Below are 25,949 nucleotides of genomic sequence, written 5' to 3' on the forward strand. Positions count from 1 at the left end.
GAATTTCAATTCAATAATTTCAATTCAAAAATAAATTTGGAATTTGGAGTCTTTTTCTTTTAATCCTGACTGTAGTATTCCTCACGTAGAAGAGACACAGATGGGGTTCATATTTCCAGTTACACAGAAAGCCAACAAAAATATGATACGTACATACATCTGCATCAAGGGCCGAGTATTCTCCAAATGTTTCTGTAATTGAAGCATGGGAGTGAACGTGCTCCTCTACCAGCTTAAATGTTAAGCCAACACAGAGTCAGAGATATTAGTGTGTGTGTTTTAGCGTGTGCGTGTGTGTGTCTTTGTGTGCGTGTTAGGGTCAGGCCTGTTGAATGAAGGTGTCCTCTGATTTGGTCCATGGTGGGGCCGGGGTCAGCGCAACAGATGACTCAGCACCTGTCACCGGCTGAGTCCTGCTCATCAGTCACAACCTCCATATGCTGCCCATTAAAATCAGACATGTGGGCACTGGGCTGGCAAAGTCCACACACCTAGTGACCCTCTCCACATCTGTTGACAAAGTCTTAAACACATGCAGCGCAGAGAGCGGGGGAAGAGGACAGTCGACAGGGGAAGGAAAGAAAAGAGAAACAGCAGCTACACTTACAGGCTGAGAATTCACTTTTCTGGTTATTAGAATAAACTGTAGCTTGATCTATTGTCATCACTCAGGTACATCATGCTACAATGCAAAAGCTTAAGATAGAGAAATATAATATCCGGAAAAGGTTGGCAGAGAACAGTTTTGTTAAAAGGTCAAACCCACCCCCCCACCCCACCCTTTTACCTTTGGTGATTATCCTCGTTTTATTTGCCCGTTTTTTTTAAAGTATAAAGAATCTGTTATTCTATACTTTTCTACAACTTTCTCACTTTCCGACCCTTTCTGTAGCACTGAGCCCCATGCAAACCCACTTGTTCCTGCTGAAGACGTAAATCTTTAAAACAGGTTTAAAACACAAACATTTGTTGCTGTTGTTTTTCTTTCTTTTTTCTTTTTAAAAAAACAAACAAACAAAAAAAAAGCTGGGAATTGTAGTTTTCAGCAAACATTTATAGAACAAGAGTAAATTGTGTATTACCTTGGGACTACTGTGGATGAATACGTGCTATAGTATTTAGAAGAATGGTGTGTGTGGGATCAACACAAAATAAACTCCAATGCTCATGTTCATTATATTGAAGGACATGTCACATAGTGCAATAGCGTGACTGTGTGTTTTAAATAGTTTTTTTGCCAGTAGAGGTCTGTGGCACCAAGGAAAAAACGGACTTGGGCTGCACAGACAACAAGACACATTTAGAATATCACCAGAGAAAAATTTTTCTTTGACATTTTTAATCGAGGTAATTTGTATATGGATTTTGATGTTCACGGGACTAAAACATTATATTTAAAAAAAAAGCTAGAGGTGTGTGTTTTTTCCAGAAACTGTGCTCAACAGACGTCACAGTGAACAGGAAGACAGGACGACTCCATTCCCTCAGGTGCAATTCTTTGTAAACAGTAATTATTGCATTTCCATTGCAATGAGCTTTACACTTTTCTAATTATTTGTGCCCATTTTTGTTTTAGTACACTTAATAATTACTATTTCTATTGGTGCACATAGTTTTTGGTACCCTTTAGTTTTTTGTGCTTGATTTGTATGTAGTAGATGTTCATGATGTATCTAGTATTTTAGGTTTTTATTTATTTATTTTACATTTTTAAAGTGACTTATCAGTACATGTGTTCTCGTACCTTTGCTGCTGTGTCAGTCTTATCGTACTTTCCAGCAAAGAAACTATGTTTTCCTGGGATTATCCGGAGTCATGGTGACACTGTCTCCAGAAAGACGTGTTCCTGCATGGGCAAATAGAGCCAAAACGATCTGCATGGCTCAATACCGCTCAAGGTCAGGTGGGAAAAACATTTTCATTGTAATTTGAGTGAGCCAGCCCTTTAACTGCTTTATCCAAAGCAACAACAAGAATACTCAGTTGTAGCGAATAAAAGATTCATGTAAGTAGTTTAACCTGAATTATACCTTTACTGCAAAATGGCCAGTAGCCAGAGCAAGTCCATGCGCAGCCTGAGAGAGAAAGAGCAAGATGAAATGTGGGAGGGAGTTTAAAGTGGAAGAGAAATTCACTCTTCATACCAATGACACTGTTGGAATTTGATCTACAAGGTAAGCACGCAGGCATGTGTATTTGGGTGCAAGTCAAGTGCGTGAATATGTGCGTATGCATGTGCAATTGCGAGCATATTTCTACATAAGCCTGATACGCCTGTGTGTTTGTGTATGTGTGTAAATCCAAGAGAGAGTGCGAGAGTGCTTGAGTGACTGTGTAAAAGAAATGCAGAGGGCATTCTCTTCAAACGGATGGTATTCAAAGAGCAGGGAGTTTCAAAAGGAGACAGCACTGAGGGCAGTCGGGTTTGAACTGTGTTTGTGCAAAGCAGGCTGCCTTTTAAGAAAAAAAAAAGAAAGAAAAAAAGGAATTCCTGAAGTGCATTTGCTGAGTTTTCTTGGAGGAGGAGAGAATATTAGGAGAAATAAAGAGAAAGTGGTGGAGCAAGACGGACAGAGAGAAAGGGAGTTTACCAACCAATCAGGGAGCAATAAGAGAGAGGAGGGAGGCGAAAGAAAGAAAGACAGGGAGAGAAAGAGAGAGAGAGAAAGAGAACAGGACGCAAAGAGCAAGAACATTGGCCCGGGGCGCTGCTACGTGCTGCGCCTCCTTTCTCCCCTTTCTTCAGGAGAGTCAGAGAGAAGGAAAGTGAGAGGAGACGAAAAAGAACAAAAACCCACTTTCCACCTGTACCTATGGGAGCACAGAGGCCGGCGGTGCCCCATATACCTGCACCAAGCTGACCCCGGCGCTGCAGGAGTGATGGCTTGTGAATTACCATGTCAGTGGCCCGGTGCCCCGTCATGCCAGCTCTCTCACACACATAATAAACACACTCCATCACCCGTTCGGCTCAACCACACCGCCCAAAGAGAGCATATTAATTATAGATGTACGTTAAATTACTTTCATTACCTCCCCTGCTCAGTGGACAGAACAGAGACAGGGATGATGGATGGAAAAGAGTTCACTATACCTCCCCAAGTAGTAAATGCCCCCGCTCTTACTTTCTCTAACCCTTTGCCCGCCCTTTCTGTCTTTATTTTACACCACTTCCTCCACATTTTGTGCTTCTCTCTCCCTTTTGGTCTCTTCTTCCTCCATGCAAACATTCTTCATGCCCTCACATGATCCCAGCATGAGCACTGAAACAAACAAGGGGCTGTTTTTTCTTACTGTGACAAAGACCAGACAGTGGGAGAGAAGTGGGTAGTAGGTGAAGTTGTAGGGGTGGTAAGATAATTCACTCCTGATTTAGTTAAAGAACCACCCCATCTGTTGGTATAAAATACTAGTGTCGGGCAGAAAGATTGTTCTTCAATGTCTGTAGGTTTGTATAAAAAAAGGGGCCATGACTTTAAAGAGGAGCAGCAGTCAGCCTCAGTTATCACAGATTTTATTTTCAGTCATCGACTTTGTATATTCATACATGTACTAGATTGAATGCTTTATATTCAAAAGGAAATCTGAAAATCAAGGACACGGGGAATCCTTGTACAGTTCACCTCTAACACTTAAGAGAGGAGAAAACTGAATATTACAGTATTTCATCAGAGCCCTCCAGGTCTCCTAAGGATCCCTGGAGGGCATATGGGCTAATTGTGAATGGAAGAACGAGTGAATGAAGAAATGAATGAATACTTTCTGGACCCAGTGGGTGTTTTGAGTATAAAGGTAAAGAAGCATCAAAATGTTCTAAAGGTCTGTCCTGTAAATTATTTTGTGATTAACAAATATCACCATGTTTTGGTTGGAACATGTCGTGACATTTCCAGTGGTGTTAAATGAAACCTATGTAAGCCCTCTTTGATGAACACGTTATTACTGAATCTCCAATGGGAATCACATGACACCTGACATCTAAAAATTCTAATGAAATATGGTTAATGCAGAAATAGCACACCTCTAATATTATCTAGCAGTACCCCTCAGTGTACTCCCTGAGCAAATAACAAAGCAACACATCTCCTCTTCAAATCTAAAGGCCACTGTACGATGCTCAGTGTGGTGTGGTGTGTGTGTGTGTGTGTGTGTGTGTGTGTGTGTATCTGTGTGTGGGCGTGTGCGTGTGTGTTTACACTTGTCCTTGCTTCACTGTGTTCTGTAAGTTTGATCTCACTCCAGCGACGGAAGCATTACATTGGTAGCCTGTGCTAGCTCAACACCCTGGGCCTATCTAATCTCTGCTGCTCTGAAACATCCCATTCAATTTCTTCTGCTGATAGATGCCAGTGCTCTTTGAGCCCTCTGGGAGCACATTCTTTCCTTCCCGCTTGTCTCCGACTCTTTGCTTGTGTAAGACCACTCCAGATTCATCAGGTCAGCCCCCTATTGTAAACAACCGGGATCTGATTCGCACGGATCCAAAGGTCAGGAGAAGGGCTGATAATCAACATCCAGACACCAGTCTCTCGTCCGCGTCTGCTCTGGTAACGTGGGTAGATGCTGATGAACACAAAATAACACACGGGATGTTTTCATGGAGAGTGATACTCAATTGCAATCATGCACTCCCAAGTCGGCTACTTGTTTAACAAGAACTGACAGTTAACTGACAGCTGTCTATTAGAGTTAGCTCATGGTGATACGTTCTAATTGTAATCCTCATTAAGAGATGAGTAAAACACATGCGCTCTATCACAGCTACTCACTTCTTTAAGTCACAGACATGGACACCAGTCTGTGTGTTACAAGCTGCTTTGCAATTAAATTAAATTTTACAGCAGTATCAGCAGCCCACCTTTGAACTGAGCAACCATCTACTGAGGTGTCTTTAGCAAAGCACTGAAACCCAAACAGCAAAAGCTGTGAACGCCAAAGGGAAGGAAGAATTTCACGGCTGAGGGGGCTCATATTAACCTTAGAGAGAAAAACATTTACGTGACTTGACATACATAACCACATAACATTACAGCAATAAAGAAAATACGGCACAAAAACACCAGATTTCAAAGTACCCGAAGGCATGTTTTTCATAATTCTTAATTTTTGTTGTGCAACAGTATTTTTCACCCGGCATTGCCATGTCACCCAACCACCTCTAAGACCCTCTGGAGACCCAGAAGTCTTTTTTACCATTGAGCATGGAGGACACCAGTCATGAGGCTCCGCAGGAACACACATTATGGGGAGGGCGGCCAGTAGCAGAGGGTCAGCAGGCCAGAGTGGAGCAGGAGGTGAGAAGAAATATAATAATGATAAACAGATTTCCCAGCCACAGCGCCCATCGCCTTGTCTCTAGGGTAACTTTCCACCTTGTCACGTCCAAAGACCTTGCATAATACTTCGCTAAGGGACAGGAGATAGCAAAAAAAAAAAAAAATGTGTGTGTATATGTGTGTTCGCACGTGCATTTCTAATTTATTGGCCCACTGATTTGCTGATGTGTGTGAGGCCGCATGCAGCTCAGAGCACTCGCCTGGAACATTCGGGCCTTGCTTCATTAGGTGCTCACGCCCTTAAGCTGCTGACATTTCCAAACTTGTTCCCCAGTCTTCTAATTGTCGTGAAAAATTGGACACAGCCACCAACGTTGAGAAGTTGCGTGGTAGATTTTGATTTGATGGAATTTCTCTTGTGTCCGAGTGTCATTTACCTCGCTGCTTGAATGAGGATTGCAAAAAACATGGCTCAATAGGTGATGAAGGAAATGAGAGTGGACAATTCATTCTCCTCGTTGGCAGAACAAAATGATCGACCACAACAAATAGATCTGATCTTATTGGTACAAGCCAAATTTCTGAGATGTGACAAAAAGGTATCATAATATACAGTATGTATATAAAAAATGAACAGAAATAAATGGATGTGGAGTTTATTAAAGTTAACAATATAGTGTTATCCATAGTATCAATGGTACATTAAATAACATGTGCGTATAACATGTCAGAGGTTAAATTAAAGCTACAACAATTACACTTTTGCCATTTAACCGTTTAGTACACTAAAGCTTTCATTAAATTCTCTGAGCGACCCGGCAGCTCACCTGGTTAAAAGTGTGTACCACCAACAAGGCTGAGTCTTTTGCTGCATGTCATCCCCTCTCTCTCTCCCCTGGATTTCCTCTCATACTCTAATGTCTTTGTCTAACGAAAAGCAGAGATGCTAAAAAAAACAAAAAAAAACCAAAAGAATTCAAAGAGCTGCCACCTTCAAATATCACAGATTTTGGATTATTTGTAAAACACTTCCTCTATTAATTTTGTCACTCACTCGCACTTCAACAAACACTCACATGCTCAAATACACACAGCATCAAATCAGTTAACAGTGCATGCTAATCCATTTTCACCCAAATAACAAATGTCACTTCTAAATGTCAGCACAAAGTTACTGTGGAACACACACCATAGTTTATAGTGTTTCAGCATAAAAGTTCAAATTAAATAAATATTGACAAAAATTTAAAAAGACTATTATTTGCTATAGAATAAAATGATAAGTCAATAGCAGGCTGTGTTACTGTATGTTCATTACAGACTTCAGTGCTCAACGTATAATACATTTACAGCAAGTGAAGAGGAGGTAAAGCATCAAATTACTGGAAATACTCCTACGTCTTTACTGGCAGCTACAGTATTTTATGAATGAAACTTACCAGTTTTATAAAGTACACACTGCAAGTGCAAAATATCTCATGGCAGTCCCATGAGGTTACCCATCTTAGCAAGAACATACATTTTTATAGACGGATTAAATGAATATGAACTGAACAGTACACAGAAAAGAAAAGCAGACATGTGCGTTCATGATCATGTGAAAGTAAGAAGTCAACAATTCCTGCATTTCATACACTCTGAGACATTAAGACTCACTCATCTCATATAGAGGCTGTAGCACCTCACAGTATTGTCCGCAGTCATTCAAAGTAATACAGTGCAGCCAAAGTCGAAAACACATCACAGAGGTATAAAGCACACACACAGTCCAGCAGTATTAAAGAGTAGAGGTAAGTAACTGAACCTAGTTCAGTGAGTCATCTGCACACACTGCCATTCCTTCTAACAACCTCTGGGGGGGCAAACTAACAAACTGATTGAGTTGGTGGATGATTAACTAAATTGAAGCTGCAGCTAACAATTTTTTGAATAGCAGAAAAATCTGTTGATATTTTTTTTCCAATTAATCACTTAATTCTTTAGTCTATGAGAGAAAATCGTGAAAAATGCTAATCGTTATTTCCCTGAGCCAACGTCTTTTTTTTCTCCAACCAACAGTCCAAACAAAAGACATTTCATTTATTTATCACACTTGAGAAGCTGGCTCTCACGGCTCTCACTCAATGTTATCCAAGATAACAGATAAATAAGCAGCAGTGGTGTGCTGTGACTTTTACAAGTAGGACATTATTTATTATTATTATTTATTTCTGACTTAACATTTATAAAATTCCCATCAGCCTCAGCTGTTGGCCAACTTTGTATTAATTAGCAAATGCTAGCGTGCTAACATGTTAAACTAAGATGGTGAGCGTAGTAAATATTGAACCTCTTAAACATTAGCATGTTAGCATTGTCACTGTAAGCATGTTAGCACGCTGATGTTGACATTTAGCCCAAAGCTTCTTTGTACTTAAGTACAGCCTCAAAGAGCTGCTAACATGCCTGTAGACTCTTAGTCTTATTTGCTTGTTAAATGAGTTAAAAGGTTAATTGAATATCAAAATGCTGTTTGACCGAACAAATGAATAAATGAGTGTGTGAGAAAGCTGGAATTAGTCGCGTACATACATAAGCCATGTACATACATAAGCCCCAAACATCCATGCTAAATAGAAGGTGTTTCTGCATCCTCCGGTCGTGGATCTGTCTGGGCTCCGCTCTTATCTTTAACCTCAGGCTCAGTTTGTTCCACCGCTGCCTCAAAAGTGTGCTTCATCTCTGCCTCTGAGACACTCACCTGGCCCTGGTTCTCTATGGTTTTTTGATTGTGCTGTCTGTCCTTTGCTGTCTTCTCTTTTTCCAGCATGTGGTAGTTGTAGATGTTCATGACGAAGAGAAAGAGCCCGCCAGCCGCGATCACTGACCCACACATCAAGAAAAGGTACTTGTAGTCAGCAAAGATGTCCACCAGTAACCCTATGTGGAGAAGAGCAGAAAGATGAGAGTCCATGCTACATATCTGAGGCTACACAATGTCCGGACAGAAAACACACAACTGTACACCGTGACAAGCAAAGCACAATATGTCACTGATTAGTATCTTCATTCGACTACTCTACACGTCTGAGGATGACGAGGAAGACCAAACTCATCATTTGGCTTATGTTTGTGTGTGTGTGTGAGAGAGAGTGAACAACAGGCCAGTTTGAGAGGAGTCATGTCGGAAATGACAGAGGGCCATTACACCCTTCCTGGCTCTCACTGCATCTCTGGGAAGGCAATTTGGACGGCTGCTACCAAAACGAATCAGATGAGAGGCCCATTCTCAGAGCCATAAATATCAAGCCCAAGTCTCCAGAAAAGTGACAAATGTGGTTTAGATCAGATTTAAGCCTCAAGGTTTTCAGAGTCTTAACTGCATCCCGCCTGCAGCCACCCCCACCTCACCTCCAGACACAGATCGATGGGCGAAAGCCACTACTTCTCTCAGTCTCAGCATGTATGACAGTCTGTCTGTCCGTCCATCTCAGTGTATTACAACCCATCTCTAGAACATTTCTGAGCCTTATTGAACATCACATTAGGAGGGACATTTTTCTTTTCCTCAGTGTCAGTATCATCTGATAATAAAATACATGATATTATGTATATGCATATATTGTAAAATGGTTTAACCATTAACAAACTCAGGAGTGTTTCTGACAACCTGTTTCAGTTTGTTCTTCCTCCAACCTTCAAGAAGTTTTTGGTCCTGACTGTTGAGACTGCCGTTGCGCACCAGTTTGTGGGGCATCTTTATTGCAGATTGTTAGACTATCTTATCACAATCTATTAATTTTAAAAGGGCCATTTCCTTGGTAGAGCTTCTTAAGTACACCAATTATCATCTTTACGACAAATACTGATGATAATGATGTTTGCGTATGTGCGTGCACTTAGAGTACTTACACTAGGAGGGGTCACTTTGCATTTGGATCAGTTTCAACAATCTCAATGAAGGCTGAATCATCTGATTGATAGCACTCATCTGGTGCGTGTACGCCAATGACCATCACCCTCATTAAGACAGTCCTTGATTGGCTGAGCAGTAATTAAGTCCATCTGGCATAGTCACCTCTTTTTTTAATGTATTCACAGCTTAATTATGGCCAAGGTACAGGACTTTAATGATGAGAGTTTGAACTGAGCGTCATTAAACACCCAAAGCAAAAGGCTAATTACACCCACTTACCTCACTTTCTCCTAATTGGATTGACCCGCAGGTTTTGGGGGAGCAGTAACAAGCAGACTAGTTAGGGGAGACATAACGATTGTGCCCTCTGGAGGAGAATGTTAGACGTGCAGGGAGGCACTTATTTACCCTATTAAATGAGCGCCTCAGAACTGGGTTGCACCAGACAAACTGGGGGGCCTATAAATTTTCACCTCATTAAAACTCAAGTTGGAGGCAAAGGAAAAGTTTGTCAGTGAAACGATATGCACAGCTAATTAAGTCATGTGCATGTACACTACACCCTCAGCGTATTTGTCTAGGACACTAAACAAAAATCTCAGAGTGAACCCTAAAGTTGACATATTGATTGGTGCAAAGACAGAGCTAATCAATTAATGGTGGAGGAGGTTGCTCAAGATTCTTCTACAGATGTTACCAACACTTCTAACTCATCTGTCTGGAAGTTAAAAGACCTTTGTTGGTTTTTCCAGTTTTTGTTAGTTTCAATGATAAAGTCTAAACAAAACCTCAGCGAGATGAGATGAGAAGAGAATAGCAGCGTTGGTTGCTAGGTAACAGACATAAAAGTTGATAACTGGTGTTGGATTGAGTATTTAGGATTTACTAACATGAGATAAAATAGGATGAAGTAAGATAAGGTAGAATTCCTAAAGCTAGTTAAGATTTGCTTCAGTACTAAACTCCTATCTTACACTCTGCCTATCTTAAGACTTAAGATAGGAAGTTTCTGTGATATGGCCCCCAGTGATTTTGGGAAGTGGGTAATTAAAACTATCATACACAAACAAATAATACAAGTGTAACAGAGCAATTTTTGGCATTCCCCTAAAATAGATTAAAACGGCAATCTGCTTGTTTCCATTGGACACTTTAACAGGGAGACACATGTGGTTACCAAGACAACTTGAGCAAAGAACGCTATCTAGCAGCCAATGGTTAAAATGAATCACCCAAGGTCAAATGGCCTAGACTAATGTAGCATACAAACAAAACAAAAAAACAATGTGGCATCACAGGGATTAAGAGGTATAAGTATAAAGACTGCATGAAGATTCAGTCACCAGATGCTGAAGGGGTGAATCCAGTGCAGAGGAGCAAAGCACGCCACTACTTCCAAACCTGCCGGGAGCCAGCAGTTTTCATGTTCTGCAACTTCATGCATGACTGCCTGACCTACCTCGACAACCTCTCTCAGACTCCTCAAACCCCAACTGTCACAGTGGCTGAAGTATAAAGCTGCCTGACAACCACCCAGACAGTGCTCACAAAATACAAAACCAGGTGAGTGCCTGAGAGAGAACTGAAGAATTATGCATGGCTGCTTAGCTGAATAAACTTACTAATGTACCACAGACCTGGCCAAAAGCTGAAAGCCTGTATGGACCAGTATGAGAATGATAACAACAACTTAAACCGTGTTATGGCCAAAGACCACTAGAGTCTGCAAAGTCGATTCACTGACATGAGAATGTGGTTCTCCAAGCTACAAAGCTGGTGAATCTGAACAGTTGTCCTGACACAGATCACTGTTTGTATGTTAGATTCAAACTGCAACATTTATTTCCTCCACAAATTCTTGAAAGCGTATGACTCAGTACTTTTTTCAATCACATCTGTCTCTTTTCAGAATTTAGTGAATCGGAAGTGGAGAAATTGACCAGACACTTCCGGAGCATCCTGACATCCTGGCTACTGAACTCATCCCAGACCAGTGGATTGTCTTCAAGACCAGACTGCATGAGAAGGTAATATAAGGACCTGGCAAGAGATCAGCAGGTTTTTGTGTTCTGACATCCTCAGCCTGGCCAACCGCATTCTCACTCTACCCGCCTCTACAGCAGACTGTGACAGAGCCTTCAATCAAATGCGGAGTGAGGAGGTCCTGTCTTACATCAAGAAGCCTTTGTGACCTGCTGACCAATCAGCTCTCCACTCCCTCTATAGAGCTTTATGACCCCTGCCCTGCCATCCAGCTCTGGCATCAGGCAGCATCCAGCCTAGGGGGTCACAGTTAATAGAGGTGGAGAGGAAGGCTCAGGAAAGAACCGCTGAATCTTCAGAATCTGATTCTGACGAGTGGGAGTGACATTAAACTGGGACTGGAGATGTGGATGATGGGAGTAATGTTTTTGTTTTCTTTTTTATTCTAACCAATTTATCAAATGTAATTTCCATCATATATAGCAGATATTTACCTAAATAATCTTCCTTGAATATTGTAGATCTTGTGTTATTTTTCAAACTGACGGTTAAAACAAGAAAGAGGCTTGTAAAAAAAATTGAGGCGACGGTAGACTTACTTTGCATCCCTGGTAGAGACATAGAGCATAAAAGACACGTGGTGCATGTTGGTTAATGTAATGCCTGACTCCCACATGGCCTTAACAGAAAATGTTGAAAACTGGCATCAGCAAACTCTTGTTTACTTATTTCTCTGCCTGAATTCAGTAAACTGAACTTTCACTGAGACTCTGCTGCCTGATTGTCGAGCTTTAGGGTTCACGTCAGTCTGTGCTCGTAAACCTCACAGAGGATCAGTGATGATATTGACCATCTTGTTGCAGTGCATTCAAACAGTGCTCAGACCCCGTCACTTTTTTCACATTTTGTTATGTGGCAGCGTTTTGCTAAAATTGTTTCTAGTTAATATTTTAATTATTTGATTTTATTTTTATTTTTACTTGAAAATTCATTAATTGATTAACTGATTATCAAAATAGTTGCTGATTATTTTTCAATAAATTGACTAATCGATTAGCCATTTATGGTTTAAATTCTAAACTTGACGTGTCTTCATTGTAGGAGTAAGTGTGCCACACCTTCACTGACAAATCCAAATGTCATGGCTCAGTGTTTACACTGATGTTTTGACATGTTCTTTTGGCATTTCTGTAAAATAATCACTGCAAAGCCTTTTAAACTCAGTTGGCTCCTAACCTTTAACAAGTTTAACTAAAACAATTGACCTTTGTTTGCAATGAAACTCCAGCTTTGGTACTGTACTTCTACTTTTTATGTGTCCAGGAGAGTTGAATTGTTGAAGATTATCTCACAACAAATTGCCAGCATCATCAGTAAGCCGTAATTCATTTGCATCCTCAAAGAACTTACTTTCTTCCTGTCTCTGTGGCAGCTGTTACCAGCTCTAAAGCCAACAATAAGGCCTCAATTGAAAGTGCTTATTTTCTATCAATGGCAAATAGTCACTCGAAAACAATTTTCTCCAATAGCTCCTTTTTCAGAGACTGTTACTGTCATTATATACAACGCCTCTGTTTTTACTGAATCAAGAGAAGTGTTTTATAGTGGGATTTTCAAAAGTGCACCAGTCTCGAAAATGGCAAGGAAGCAGAGAGGGCAAACAATATCCTTCTGATTACACAGTTATTTAGACCATGAAGATAGCTGTCCAACACTTCAATCTAAAGCCGTATCAGAGACACAAGAGCTCTGGGAATGTCATCAGATGAAAAACAGCTTTTTCTCCCATCTGATGGGCTGGTAAGCAAAAACAAAAAGTTCAGTAATTCAGCTTGTAGCTTTAGGAACAATAAAATATAACACACAGAATTTGACCCATTCAAAAAATCCCAACCAACCACATATATTAAAGGGAATAATTCAATTTCTAAATTAATAATGATATAACCAGAGAAGTCTGTGACAGCCTAGCCAGGACTAACGGTCATTTGGCTATAAAAACAGGGTAGCTATAGAGTTTGTTGTATAATTTTGTGAAATCATCCAGGTTTTAGTTTTATTATCAAGAAATCACTTTCCAAGGATATCATTATCTCCAATGTCCATGAATGGTGAATAAACATCCTTAAATCTACTCTGAAATCATAAAAACAGATGCTCCTTACAACCCCAGAGCTTCTCTGAGAATCATCCTATTTTAAATTCCCTGCAATATCAAAGAAATCCAGTGACAGTTGTCTGTACAGCCAAAGGAACATGCTTAAACTCATTCAGCACGATTTCAATTTTGCCTGAGAGGGTGCACACAGTGTCAGACTTGAAAAGCTCTGGCTTGGGGCAGTGAAATTACCAACCCATCGCTAGGACGCAATCACAATTTAAATTCTACTGTATTTTGCCAGGAATGCTTTTCCATTGTCAAAGCAAAATAAAAGTTGTATTTGTATTTTGGTATCAAAACATTTTGGTTCAGGCTTGAATCCCAACTGGCAGCCAGAACAAAGACTTATTTAACACATTCATTTACTGCACAGGACACAGCGACAGAGTCTAACATAGGGAACTTTTGTGAGAGCATTTTTTTCTGTCTGTTGTTTTCAATATCCTGTTTCCAAGATCACTCGACATTTTGTGTCACAGACAGAAAATGAAAGTCCCTCTTCCTGTGCCTTCCCCCTCACATCTGTCAGTTTTATATCACCCAACACATATATGCACACAATTCAGAGGTGTGGCACCAGGCTATCCAGGCACACTGCCTGACCTATGTTGCAACACTCCTTAAAATCTTTTACATATTATCAGTTTGCACTTTGTCCTTTAACTAATAACTCCTCGCAAACACTCAACTTTTTATGAACTCTAAAATTTTTTTTTAAATGCCAGTATAGCTGCTGAAGGATTTGTGATTCTGCTGCTCTTTTGGTAGAACAGTACACTAATGTAGTAAATGTAAAGGATGCACACAAACCTCAGCTTCTTAGCTTTTTCTTCCAAATATTCAAAACATGCCATGAAAGCCTGAGCAATGAGCACAGCCGGCTTCTTTACAAGCAAATAACCATGACCAATTACTATTTTTTGTGGGCCCTCATGTGCCTCAAAGAACCCCTACTCACCAGTGATAATCCTGCTCTGTCTTACAGCAATGACACCCTTGGAAGCAACTGAGCTCTTATGCGACATAATGCACAGCCCATGACCGAGAAAGAGATAAACCCACAAATATGTTTAATTCAGTTTGCTGCATTGTTTGCAAAGCAGCTTGCTTCAAACTGGCTATTTATGTATGCTCTAACAATAGAGGTTTTTTTTCTGCATTTGTATGTTTGTAAGCCTACATTATTCACTTCCCCTTGGCTCTTCAGCTGCAGAAAGGAGCAGCGTAAGGTATCTATCAACAATCTAAAGGGAGTTATAGAGTAAATACTGCCTGTGTAAGACAGGGACAGAAAGAAAGGGAAAGAGAGAGAGAGAGAGAGAGAGAGAGAGAGAGAGAGAGAGAGAGAGAGGGATCTGTACACACAATGTGATTGTTTATGCATTTTATATTCAGTGTGCACATTTACCTGCAGTAGGTGGTCCCAGAAGCATGGGGAAGCACTCGATGATGGTGACCAGTCCGACAGCACTGGGGAACCGTTGATTTCCCATCAGGTCCATCAGGCATTCAAAAATAAGGGCAAAAACCATGCCGAAACTAATGCCAAAAAATACTGCATACACCACCAGCAAGGGATAGCTCTTCATCAGTGGGCAAAGTAAGTGGCACGTGCCGTTGAAGACCATAGCAAAGCTGAAGAAGTACTGGATTCTGGGTCTGATCCACTTGCTGCTGGCTAGAAGGCCAGTGCCAGGACGAACAAACATGTCCACAAAGCCCATAATAGTGAGCAGATAGGCGGCGGAGTACTCCTCTACGCCTTGGTCAATAGCATAGGCTGACAGGAATACAATGGGTGCATAGGCCCCAAAAATGAACATCACATTTCCTATGAGGTAAATGATGAAGCCTCTATCCTTGAAGAACGACAAATCCAAGAACTTAGCATTCTTCATACAGCTTTGTTTTAGCTTAGTGTTGCACTGTCTTGGCTGTTCCTCCACCATCTTCTGTGGTGCACAAGAGGACGGCTTACCAGGCGGAATAACAGGTCTCATCAGGGCTCCAGCAACGCAGCAGTTGAGAATCAGACCGCCAAGGATAAGCAGACTTCCCCTCCAGCCAAACTTGTCCAGTAAATATTGGTTTAGAGGGGCCAGGAAACACAGAAACACTGGACTCCCGGCCATGGCCAGTCCGTTGGCTAAAGGACGCTTGATCAAGAAATACTTGCTGATGATGGTGAGAGATGCATTCAGATTTAAGGAGAGTCCAAAACCTGTGTGTAGACAGATGGAAAAATACACAGTCAGATTCCAACAATCTTTAGTAAGAAACCCTTCTTGAACCTAAGCTCCAGAGGGTGCTCGCTAAATTAAATTAACTGTGTTTCTGCTCAGTGGTCATTAAGCTTCCATCTCATTTCAGTTTTGCTAAATCTCATCACAGAGTGCTGGAATTATTTCAGAAATAATCCCTCCATTTAAGTAGAAATAGATTAGAGAGCCTGTGTAACACATGCACTCTCTTGACTCTTTATCCAAAATTCAATTTAAAGGTCCCATATTTTACATATTTTGAAGTGTTGATATCCATAAGAAGATATATTTAAGGTTTTAAGTACCCAAAACCATCCCACTATAGTTTTACTGGCTGATGGAGTGATCCAGGGTCAGGTCATCCACAGCAAACAGATTGTAGCCTACTACTGCGGCTTGGTGAAAATCACTGGTAAATGCAAATGGCAAAATGAGCTGAACAGACAAATGAAATTCTAAAATAAAATGCTCTGGTATTTCAGAAAAATAAACTTTAACCACTGCCCTCTAACATTACTGTCCTTGGGAAGGCTGTGCATTGATATACTGGCTTCTTGATATCCAGTGATCGTGCAGCGTTTCCTTGACATTTTTCTGTCTTGTAGCTTGCTAGCTCAGTGACAGAATGAGTGCTTGGTGTAGTGTTGTTGACAAAGTTAAAACAACAACAACAAAAAAAAGGTTAGATGGTGGGTCAAGGTGGGCCGTGATGGGAGCATGGCTGAGGGTGGTGACTGTAGAGTTGTGACATCACGAAATTACATTAGTCCTGACAGCTCGTTTTAAGGCATATGGGCTTTGTGCATTTCAGTGCGGACGGAGCATTTTCATACTTTCACAGTATTTATATGGCACATAGACCTGCTTTATAGGTAAATGAAAGAAGACAATGTGTGAACTTTAAGTTGAAGAGCTACAGGTACTTGGTTAGGGCTGCTATATTCTCACTATCAATTTAATATCCTTCTTCTTCTCTGGTTCCATGAGAACCAGATTTTTCTTCTTTTTTTTATATCTTTATTCAACTTGTGTCCAAACATTGGATTACCATATGATGTTTGGTAGAGGAAAGTGTATTTCAACAACAGGAAGATTTTACAGTACAGCATAAATTTAACACAAGCCTGAAACATTATTTTGCATTACTCTGACTTTAAATAACAATGATTCATATAGTAAGTCACAGAAAATGTGGCATCTCTGAGTCACTGGATTACTACTGTGAGTCTGTGTTACACACACTCTAAGCACTGAAGATGTTACTGTGTGTGTTGGACATCTTACAGATTTGTGACAGTTAAGAAAATGTTTTGATTTCTTAACAGCTGATTAAATGTTTGGCCATCCAAAGATCAAGCATCACAAAGTGGCATCTTACTGTCTCTTTTAGTAGATCATTTCTTCATTAGGATAGCATGAAGGGATTCTGATGAATAAAGAAATGTTAATGAATAAAGTGGATGAAATGTTGAAATGAAACGTGTTGTTAAAAATTAATTTACAAAATTAGCCTAAGGTAAATTAAAAGGCTATGTTAACTTCTTTAGAGCAGCAAATAACCATGACCAGTTACTATTTTTTGTTAAATGTCCTTCCGTTAAAGGAATACTCCACTGTTTTTCAACATTATCTCAGTGTCTGTACTGGTACGGGTAATGATCAATATGTGGAGTAAAGTCCATCAGCGCTCTCTAAACAGCCAACCAGAGACTGTCCATAAGTTGTCATAAGCACAAGGACATCAAGAAGCATCTTATCCACTGTCTATTCAACTATCAAATTTTTTATTCATTCATTCTTTTTTTCTTATTATTTCTTTTTCCATTTTTATGTAAATCACTTCGAACTGATATTGTATGAGATGGTGCTGTACAAATAAATTTCAATTTCAATTTGAATTAGTGCAATAACACAGACATGATCCCTCAAATTTAAAATTTGATGAACAAATTAGCTAATTTGTCAACACTGGCTTCTTCCATCCTAGATCACTCGACACAAGTTAAAATCATTCCTGTCTGTTAAAGATTTGGAGAGTATAGTTCATGCTTTTATTTCCTCTCACCTTGACTACTGCAACTCTATGTAGGACTCAGTCAGTCAGCTCTATCTCAACTGCACCTGGTTCCCTTGTACTAACCCTGTTTCACTGTTTACCCGTGAAATAGACACGTGATTTTAAGATCCTTTTATTTATTTTTAAAGCACTGCATTGACTGGCACAAGGTTATATCTCCTAACTGCCCTATTTTTCCAATTTGTTGGCTACTATCACTATTACAACTTTTTTGCTCTATAAAGCCTATTTCTTGAATGATTTATCACTTGAACGTCTTTTGTTGCCCCACATAATCTAAAATGTGAACCTTTCGGAACTGGAACATCCATATGCTGAACTCTGTGCCTCATATGTATCCACAGTGGCTTTTCTGCAACCTTGTATAATGACAATAAGCCTGACCTTGACTGCCCACGCCTATTTCAAAATGACATCCCCTGCTATAAAAGGACACAAGGATAATTACTTACTGCAAGCCATTTGCTAATTCTGTAAAGATTTTAATTCATAGGTTATCTCTTTGAATGTAAGTGCATTTGTGTATGTATATGTGTGTATGTGTGAGCATATGTCTGCATGTCTGCTAGGTAAAACTGATGCCTATGTGTCAGTGTGCCAGGGAACAGGGAAGCAGAGCAGGGCTCACATATGCCCCCAGGCACCACACATGGCACAGCCACTTGTTGGGCCTATTAATCCTTCACAGCAGTCCTTGGCAGGGTAATGAGCCTCACAGGGTGGCAGGGAGTCCCCATGTGACGACCATGATGGGAGCCTATGGGAGAGTACAGAGGGCCACATAAGAGCGTGCTCTCTGGGATCAGGCACGGTTCTATCTTAATTACCGCCCTGGTTCTGTTCCCCTTGGTGGTCTATCTCCACCCCAGGAGCTGAGGCAGTTGCCCTGGGCCCCTGACAAACAGCACGGCAGCCCAGTCAGGGGAAGCTGGTCTGGCAACCCAGATATTCTGACAGAATCTAAAAAGAGGCAGACGGCCAACCTCTAAACCCCATAGGGGATTAACCAGGGCTGATGGGAATGGCAAGCAAAGAGGTAAGCATGAAATTAGCTAGCTCATTCACTAAATTACAAACCCACAGGTACTTTGTCTTAGTTTTGGGTTGTGATCTCCTTGTCAACTAATTTTCTACAGATTCCCAAGGCCGGTATGCATTTAGTAGAATCAATCAAATTGGTTAAGCCCTTTTAAGTCAAGTCATGTCCAAGAAGAGCACGTCTACACCGTACTACTTCGCAGCATATGTATTGTGAAAAAGAACTTAGCAATATTTTAAAAAATATCCAAGCGCTGTACCTCCGATGACACCAATGAAAAAGTAGATGTAAATGATGGAGCTCCCAAAAGAGGCAGTTGCCATAGAGAGCCCACACATCAGTCCACCCAGTATCACTATTGGCCGGCTTCCAAAGCGATTGACCAGGATACTGCTCACAGGTCCTACAAAGAATCAGAAAAAGAAACAAAGAGTGGTTCAGAATGATCATAAAATACATCTCAATATAAAAAGTTTTAGCAATTGACTTACCTACTGCTAGTGACCAAGGGTTCAGAGAACAACGGGACCAGTTCTCAGTCTACTGTAAGTCTAAACCAAGGGCAAAAGGACAGGTGATGGAACACCTCCACACTTTTGCGTTTATTGCTAAGCAACTTGGCAACTCATTATACTCTCCCCTGATAATGTAGAATACTACACTCAGTGATCAATCAGCAATTAAACAGTCTTTTATATGCTGTCACTCCTCCCTTCATTCATAACCTTGCCTAAAAGAGTGACATTGCACCACCAGTCTTTCTGCAGCACGCCATTTCTTCTCCTTGCTATGAAGACCAATTCTTTGAATATATAATAATTCAAGTCAGACATATAGAAAAATGAGGAGAGAATAAATCAAACTAATATACAGGCTGCCATGATTATTGAAACCTTAACATGCTGCTGCTTTTCAATGCAATGTGTGATAGGTCTCTGTGTGGACGGTGTTAATGAAAAACAGCCCAGTCAAAAGTATTAGAGTATTAGATGTTTGGCAAACACCTACTGTCTTCAAGAGGATGTTTACCTAGGCTGATCAATTTCTAAGCAGCAACCTACGGGGCTGAAGAATGAAGCCAACAAGGAAGTGCCAAAAATTGCAGTTCCTCAAATGGCCACTTGAGGATGGCTCCAAAAACGAGTCAATTATCATAAACTCCCATGTTAAAATGTCCAGCTTTACAGCAGAAATAAACATGTTTTCAGCCTGGTACAAAAAACTGTTTTGGCCTCTATAGATAATTTCCAGCATGCACCGAAATCTCCGCTCCATACATGCCCCACCTAGGCGGAGTAAAACACTGCCAATATGGTGACATGGCGCAGCTCACTCTGAGCCTTTGTCTTCAGTTTAACCTGTGCAAGTTCTGTATTCATTCAAAAGTTAGTTTATCTATTTGTTTATGATTGTTACAACCATACATGAATGTTTGGTAGCCTATGCGGTATATCTGTAACCATGTCCTTGTATTTCTTTTTAATTAAATATTTATAAAACATGTTCATCACATGTTCATCTGATGTAGATATAACAATACATAAAAGGCAAATTTTGGATTTTAGTATTAGTTACTTGCTGGTGGTATGTAAGCCTGGTTTGAAATTTCCAAACTAAGTCAATACCTGAGTGAATTCTGGACTTTGTATATCAGCCTGCTGCTGCTGCTAGAAACATGATTGATGTGAGCGGTGAGACTGGACCAAAACAGTTAACTTGTGGGACATAAAACCAAACAATAAGCTAAAGGCGATAAAACACTCCATAGACCTGCAGGGCACGTTCGTCACTACAAGCAACAGCGTTCACATTACACATCATTTGATCCACTGTCAATATAAAAATATTGATAAATGCAGCTTTAATGGAAAAAAGCCAAACTTCTCAAATGCCTCTGTGTTTACTTTTGTCTTACCACAAGAAAAACTCTGACCCAAATTAAGCATCTGGCTGGGCATTCACAGCCAAATTTAGGTACTTCACAGTTGCTTGATGCTACTGACCCATTTAACAGCAGTACTCAAAAAATATTAATGTTCGACACTCAACCCTCCTGGCGACACAAATGAATACACTTTTCCTAGGCTTTCCATTAAGCCAGAAGACAGCAGCTTGTCGAACAACAGCGGGACCACATGGGCCAAGATAACAAAACCTTTTAGGCCACAATAAAACAGGTTTGACATAAACAACAGAATATAACATCACAAGTGTATTTCAGATATTTTACTTTCCCTCAGGCCTCTGCCCTTTGAAACTGCTGTAGATCATCAGTGGATTACTCCACATTCCTATTAGCTATTTACATTGTGTCATCATACCCCTATCTTGTTGTACCCCACGGGTGTTGTTCTTCAAAATATTGTAATTCCAGGAATAGTATAGAGTGGTTAAGAAGAATAAAAGAGCAATGTCTATGGACTAATGTCAAGGCACTGAACTGCTCGGATCTGAAATACCCATTTAAAAAAAGTTAACCGAGTGACAGTGAAGAGTTCTCTTTCATTTTTTGCCTTTCTTTCTCGTTTCATGTAAAGAACTGTCCTCAACAACTTTATGTGCTGCACCAATGTAACTACTGTACATGAAATAAAAATATCCATCCTAGTGTTATACTGTTAACCAGGTGCCTGCAGGGGTCAAACATAGATCATCTCTCTCACTGTAGCTGTCACAATAGGGCATCTCCCGCACTACCACCACTTCCACTTCCATTATAACTTTATCATTTGGACTCCTTGAGTCAGAGGTTTTCTGAAAAGGCTGTCATGTCTCTCCCATGGGGACCTGGCGTCAGACCCCAGTGTGCTGAACCTTCCTCTGATATATAACCCCCGTCTCTCTCCTCCACTGGGTGACATTGCTGAAGCCTTGCCAAGGACAATATGATAAAGCCCTGTGCCTGAGCCACAGTGGAAGGGAATATTTCACCAGTTAGGCCTCCCTGAGTTGAGTGCAGGTGAGTCACACACCCCTTGTTCTGTAACCTTGAAAGCGGCTAATGATTTGTGTAAAGCCTACACAAGTTTTTTTCTATTTTGGCATATTTTGTGTCATCTAATGAGTTTTCCAAAGTACTGTACCTGTGGAAAAGTTATTTGAGATTTCTCTGATTGTTTTGCCTGTTGTGAAAGCAGTGGTGTGACATGTGTATCTTATCTGACATCGACCCAGGTGCTAATTTCTTGCAACATATGCATACATTCATCCATCCCTTTTACAGACCTTTTATTCAGCTGCAAATGAAAAATTCAACCACTGAACCACAAATAGTGTGTTGTATTTGAAGGGAAAAATAGTATTTTAAATTTTATTTTGTTACAAGATTAAAGGTCTAATGCACATCCCTCCTTTATGGCCAATGAAAATTCTGCCACTAAGCCACCAACAATACGTTATGGATGAAACAATGGAACTGGTTTAAGCTCACCCAATGAGAGATCCAGAGGTTTTCTATCTGTTTTCTCACACATTTGATATCTATCAACCAGTCATCACAAAGAACACACAGCAGAGATGACACTGACAGGACCTAATAAAGTTGAGGTTGCTGAGTGTCAACAATAAAATAAGTAAAATAAACAGCAGAAGTACACTGTTCCCCTTACCAGGAAAGTAGGCTTGCACTTATTTGATTGGCTAAATGTCAACATTTTTTGCCAGACAACCCTGCGTTTTTTCCCCTAGAACCCCCCCTATTTTGGCAGAGCGGTCCCATTCAAATGCGTTTTTGCAAGCGGCACTGTTGTCTGTCTGAATTTGACCTAAAATGAGGCCACAAGATTTATCTGGTCACAAAATTATTAAATGTATAGAAAACATTCATTAAGTCCACAGAAAAATGCAAGCAGCTTGTATTTCGGAAACTGAGCCCTAAAACGAGCCGTAAGGACTTTTGGAACTTTGTGATGTCACAACTAAGCAGTCATCGCTCTTAGCCATTCCCCAAGCCCCGCCCACCCAGACCGACCATCCAACCTTGTGTGTTTACCTGAAATCTGCTATATTTTTTTTTTCAATCACTCAGACAACAGTCAGCCAATCAGAAGATAGGGTCTGAGCCAGCTCACTGACTGCTGTTGTTACTAGAGCTCCAGAGATAAGCCTGGGAGAGGAGTGGTAAAACTACACTGAGACTGTTTTTAGTACTTAAAACCCTAAATATATCTTCTTATGGATATCAAAACTTCAAATAAAAAACCATAAAGTGTAAAATATGGGACCTTTGACAAAAACCTATTAAATCTAACATTATGTGACTGTAACATTGTTTTAAGTAGCTTACTCACAGCTCATGAACATTTTTAACCCAGGACAAGGGCTTGTGATTACTAGCAGGCATTGCTTGGCTAAGAAAAGTCAAAAGCCAAGAAGGTCAAGAACCACCACACAGAAGTAGTTCAGTAGTGCTATAACAGTGTAGTTGCACACATATTCTGTACGAACCTGAATGTTAAAGAGAAAGTGCTAAACTGCTGTTAAACGACTTAGATTAAGCAGTGTCAGTGTGCATAGTTAAATTAAAGTCAGGCGAGTAATACATGCTAACAACATTCACCTTATTAGGCAGCCTGAAGCTATTTAAGTGGGTGCAGTCGGTCATGTGAAGTCAATTTCTCAATTTTCTATCTTGTCTAAATGAGTCTACAGCACAACCATACAAAACTGTTATTTTTCTTTGTAGAGAAGACAAATGCAAGATAGTAAAAGGATTCTCCATTTGCTATGAAACTGGAATTTACTTACTTACACTAATTTTGGCTATAATGCCATTTGATGTCATCTTATTCCCTCTCACACAGATGTGTTACTCTGCAGTCAGCTCAACATTAGCTGTGGTCTTTGTGGTGTGTTCAAGTGCAACTTTTAACAGAAGATGTAAGGTGACTTGAAGAGTGTTTGATCAACAGACCATTATCAGTGCTAGTTCTTGAAGGTGAGCTTGGTGCGTCAGAGCCCCGAGGGGAACACAATACAATACAATACAAAAGAACCAAGAGAAAAAAAACAGCTCAACCTGGTTTACCTGCAGGCTATTATTTGCCTGTCAATACAAAAGTATTCTCTAGTCTTGTAAAGAGTATTGATTATAGGTGTTGGCTACAGAACTTGTGATGTCCTGAAGTTATGTGAATTTCAATGTGCTCTGCTGCAACTTTCAAATTGAAGTTATTGTATTTACGGTAACCAGGTGGTTTTATTGATGTAGCATGTCTGCTGATATTAGCTTACAGCAGATATGTCAGCGTATGTCGACCATTAAGTAAAAGAACTGCATCACAGCAATGCTATGCCATGCAAAGACATGTTTGAGGTAGCCTGTTGTATTACATGCAGCATACATTGTTTTGAGCTGTGCTCACTACAAAAGGACCACAATTTGTACAGAACAGTATACTTTTGTATTAGGCAACACAATAAATTTTGGATTTATGGGATCATAAAATGTGGCTGAAAATCAATGTATTCCGGGGGTAAAATCTGTAAACAACAGTAAGCTTTCCAAATGTTGTGATGAGAATGACAATGTGGCCTTGCCTGGACTGAAGAACCAGCTAGTCATTGTTGTATGATGTATATAGCAAAGTAGATACTGAGTTACAATTTTTGTCTAACTAGTGCTACAAGATATAGAATTATCTTAGACCATCACCATGGAGAAACTGGAAAACAAAAAGAAGCGTTTACTGCACTGAGGCCACTAAATCACTGTGGACCTGCTTGACAAAGAGAGAACATCCTCTTTAAACAATAAACTACTTTGTTTAAATTAAATGTTCCTATACTGGGATATTGTCACGTAATATCCACATGGAACAAAGGCTATTTGGATTTTTTAAACAAGGTTACCACTAAATTTGCCCAAAAAGTATTAAGTGAATTCAATGTCAATAATCTGGCAGTGATAGTTTATTGACAGATAGCCTAATCCTACTAATAATAGTGATTATTTTTCCAAATGGAAAAATCAATATAACAAGCACTGATTGAATCAACTCACCGCCTGCATACATGGCAGCCAGCATAATTGAGGAAATCCATGCTGTTTCACTGTAGCTGGCCCCTAAGTCCTCTTGGATCGCTTTGTAGAAAATAGATAGGGCTTTCGACGTGGAGTAGGCGAATCCAATGGAAATATGGGCCCCAAATACCACCATCCAGCCCCAGCCACCATCCAGGGGTTTGTAGCCCAATTCCTCTGCTGGTCGAGGGGCCATGTTCCTGTTCAGAGAGTGGAAGAAACACGCGACATTGCATTATGAAAACAATAAAATACATGTAGTAAGTGTATATTTAAAAAGTGCTTAATTATGTACCATAGACAGTCATGCTTATGTGCAGAAGTGATAGCTTTATTAAGAGATACTGCACTATGTGTGAACTTCATGGCAGCAAATGAGTAGCCAAATTTCAAAATAAGACTCAACACATCACTCCCAAATTAATTAACAGTTAAATACATGGGCTAACAGATGACAACTAAATTAAAGTTTTTATTGTTTTCTTATGCTGTGAAAGATTGTTTACAAAAGTCATATTTGTAAACACAAGAGTAGGCAATAACTGACCTAGCAAGCATTTCATAAAAAGGAATGTGTGATGTGAAACACAAAAGCTGCTTTTTCATCATAAAATCAAGCTCTTCAGTTCTATTGTAGCTACTACATATGAGCTGATTCAGCATTTAAAGTGTCATTAGACCTTTAAATAATGAATTTTACTATTATTTTGGCAAATACTGAATGCAGAGGTAGCATGTGACGTGTGTCTGATGTAACATACGGTGTGCTATTAACGCAGCATAAACAACCAAAGTGTCTGTTGTTTGTTGAGTCAGCCAGGCGGATAGCATCATGTTTGAGTAAAACTACAACTCATTCAAACGCGAGACGTTTCTAACCGCTTTCCACCCCCCAAAAAATTAATTGTGCGGTGAAGTACAGGTCTACAACTGTTACACTTGAGTTTTCAATGAAAAAAAGTCTCAAGACGGCCGAAGATACTTGGCACGTGGACGACAGAAATCAGTGATACAAAGTTACCGCGGTGTTAAAACCTCTAACTTTCAACACATTTAAGACAGACACGCTCATAACTATGTTTCAGAAAATCTGAGAAGACCTTACCTTTCATTGAGCTCCTTCACAGCCCGTTTGTCTCTACAAAGTTTAAGACCAAAGTTTTAGCCTGCTGCTTTATTTGACGTCGTGTCACGTGGCACTTCGATACCCTGGGGGAGTTTTGTCTAGTTTCGGG

General features: G+C 40.1%; 1 protein-coding gene across 2 annotated transcripts; it reads right to left on the minus strand.

The window, feature by feature from the left end:
• Nucleotides 1-5,936: 5,936 nt before the first annotated feature.
• LOC111221684 (monocarboxylate transporter 2-like) lies at nucleotides 5,937-25,894 on the minus strand. Of its 2 annotated transcripts, XM_022745182.1 has the most exons (6): nucleotides 25,820-25,894; nucleotides 24,694-24,914; nucleotides 18,952-19,095; nucleotides 14,724-15,536; nucleotides 8,017-8,195; nucleotides 5,937-6,222 (listed from the first exon to the last, which is right to left on the minus strand). In XM_022745182.1, exons 2-6 carry the CDS (start codon nucleotides 24,908-24,910, stop codon nucleotides 6,184-6,186), a joined length of 1,392 nt encoding a protein of 463 aa, XP_022600903.1. In that variant the 5' UTR covers nucleotides 24,911-24,914; nucleotides 25,820-25,894; the 3' UTR covers nucleotides 5,937-6,183. The 2 variants fall into 2 exon arrangements, with proteins under 2 accessions (XP_022600903.1, XP_022600902.1); XM_022745181.1 differs by having other exon boundaries at nucleotides 5,937-8,195.
• Between the last annotated feature and the right edge of the window lie 55 nt (nucleotides 25,895-25,949).

This window comes from Seriola dumerili, unplaced genomic scaffold (genome assembly GCF_002260705.1).
Source record: "Seriola dumerili isolate Sdu_G_001 unplaced genomic scaffold, Sdu_1.0 BDQW01000088.1, whole genome shotgun sequence".
Taxonomy (NCBI): Eukaryota; Metazoa; Chordata; class Actinopteri; order Carangiformes; family Carangidae; genus Seriola; species Seriola dumerili.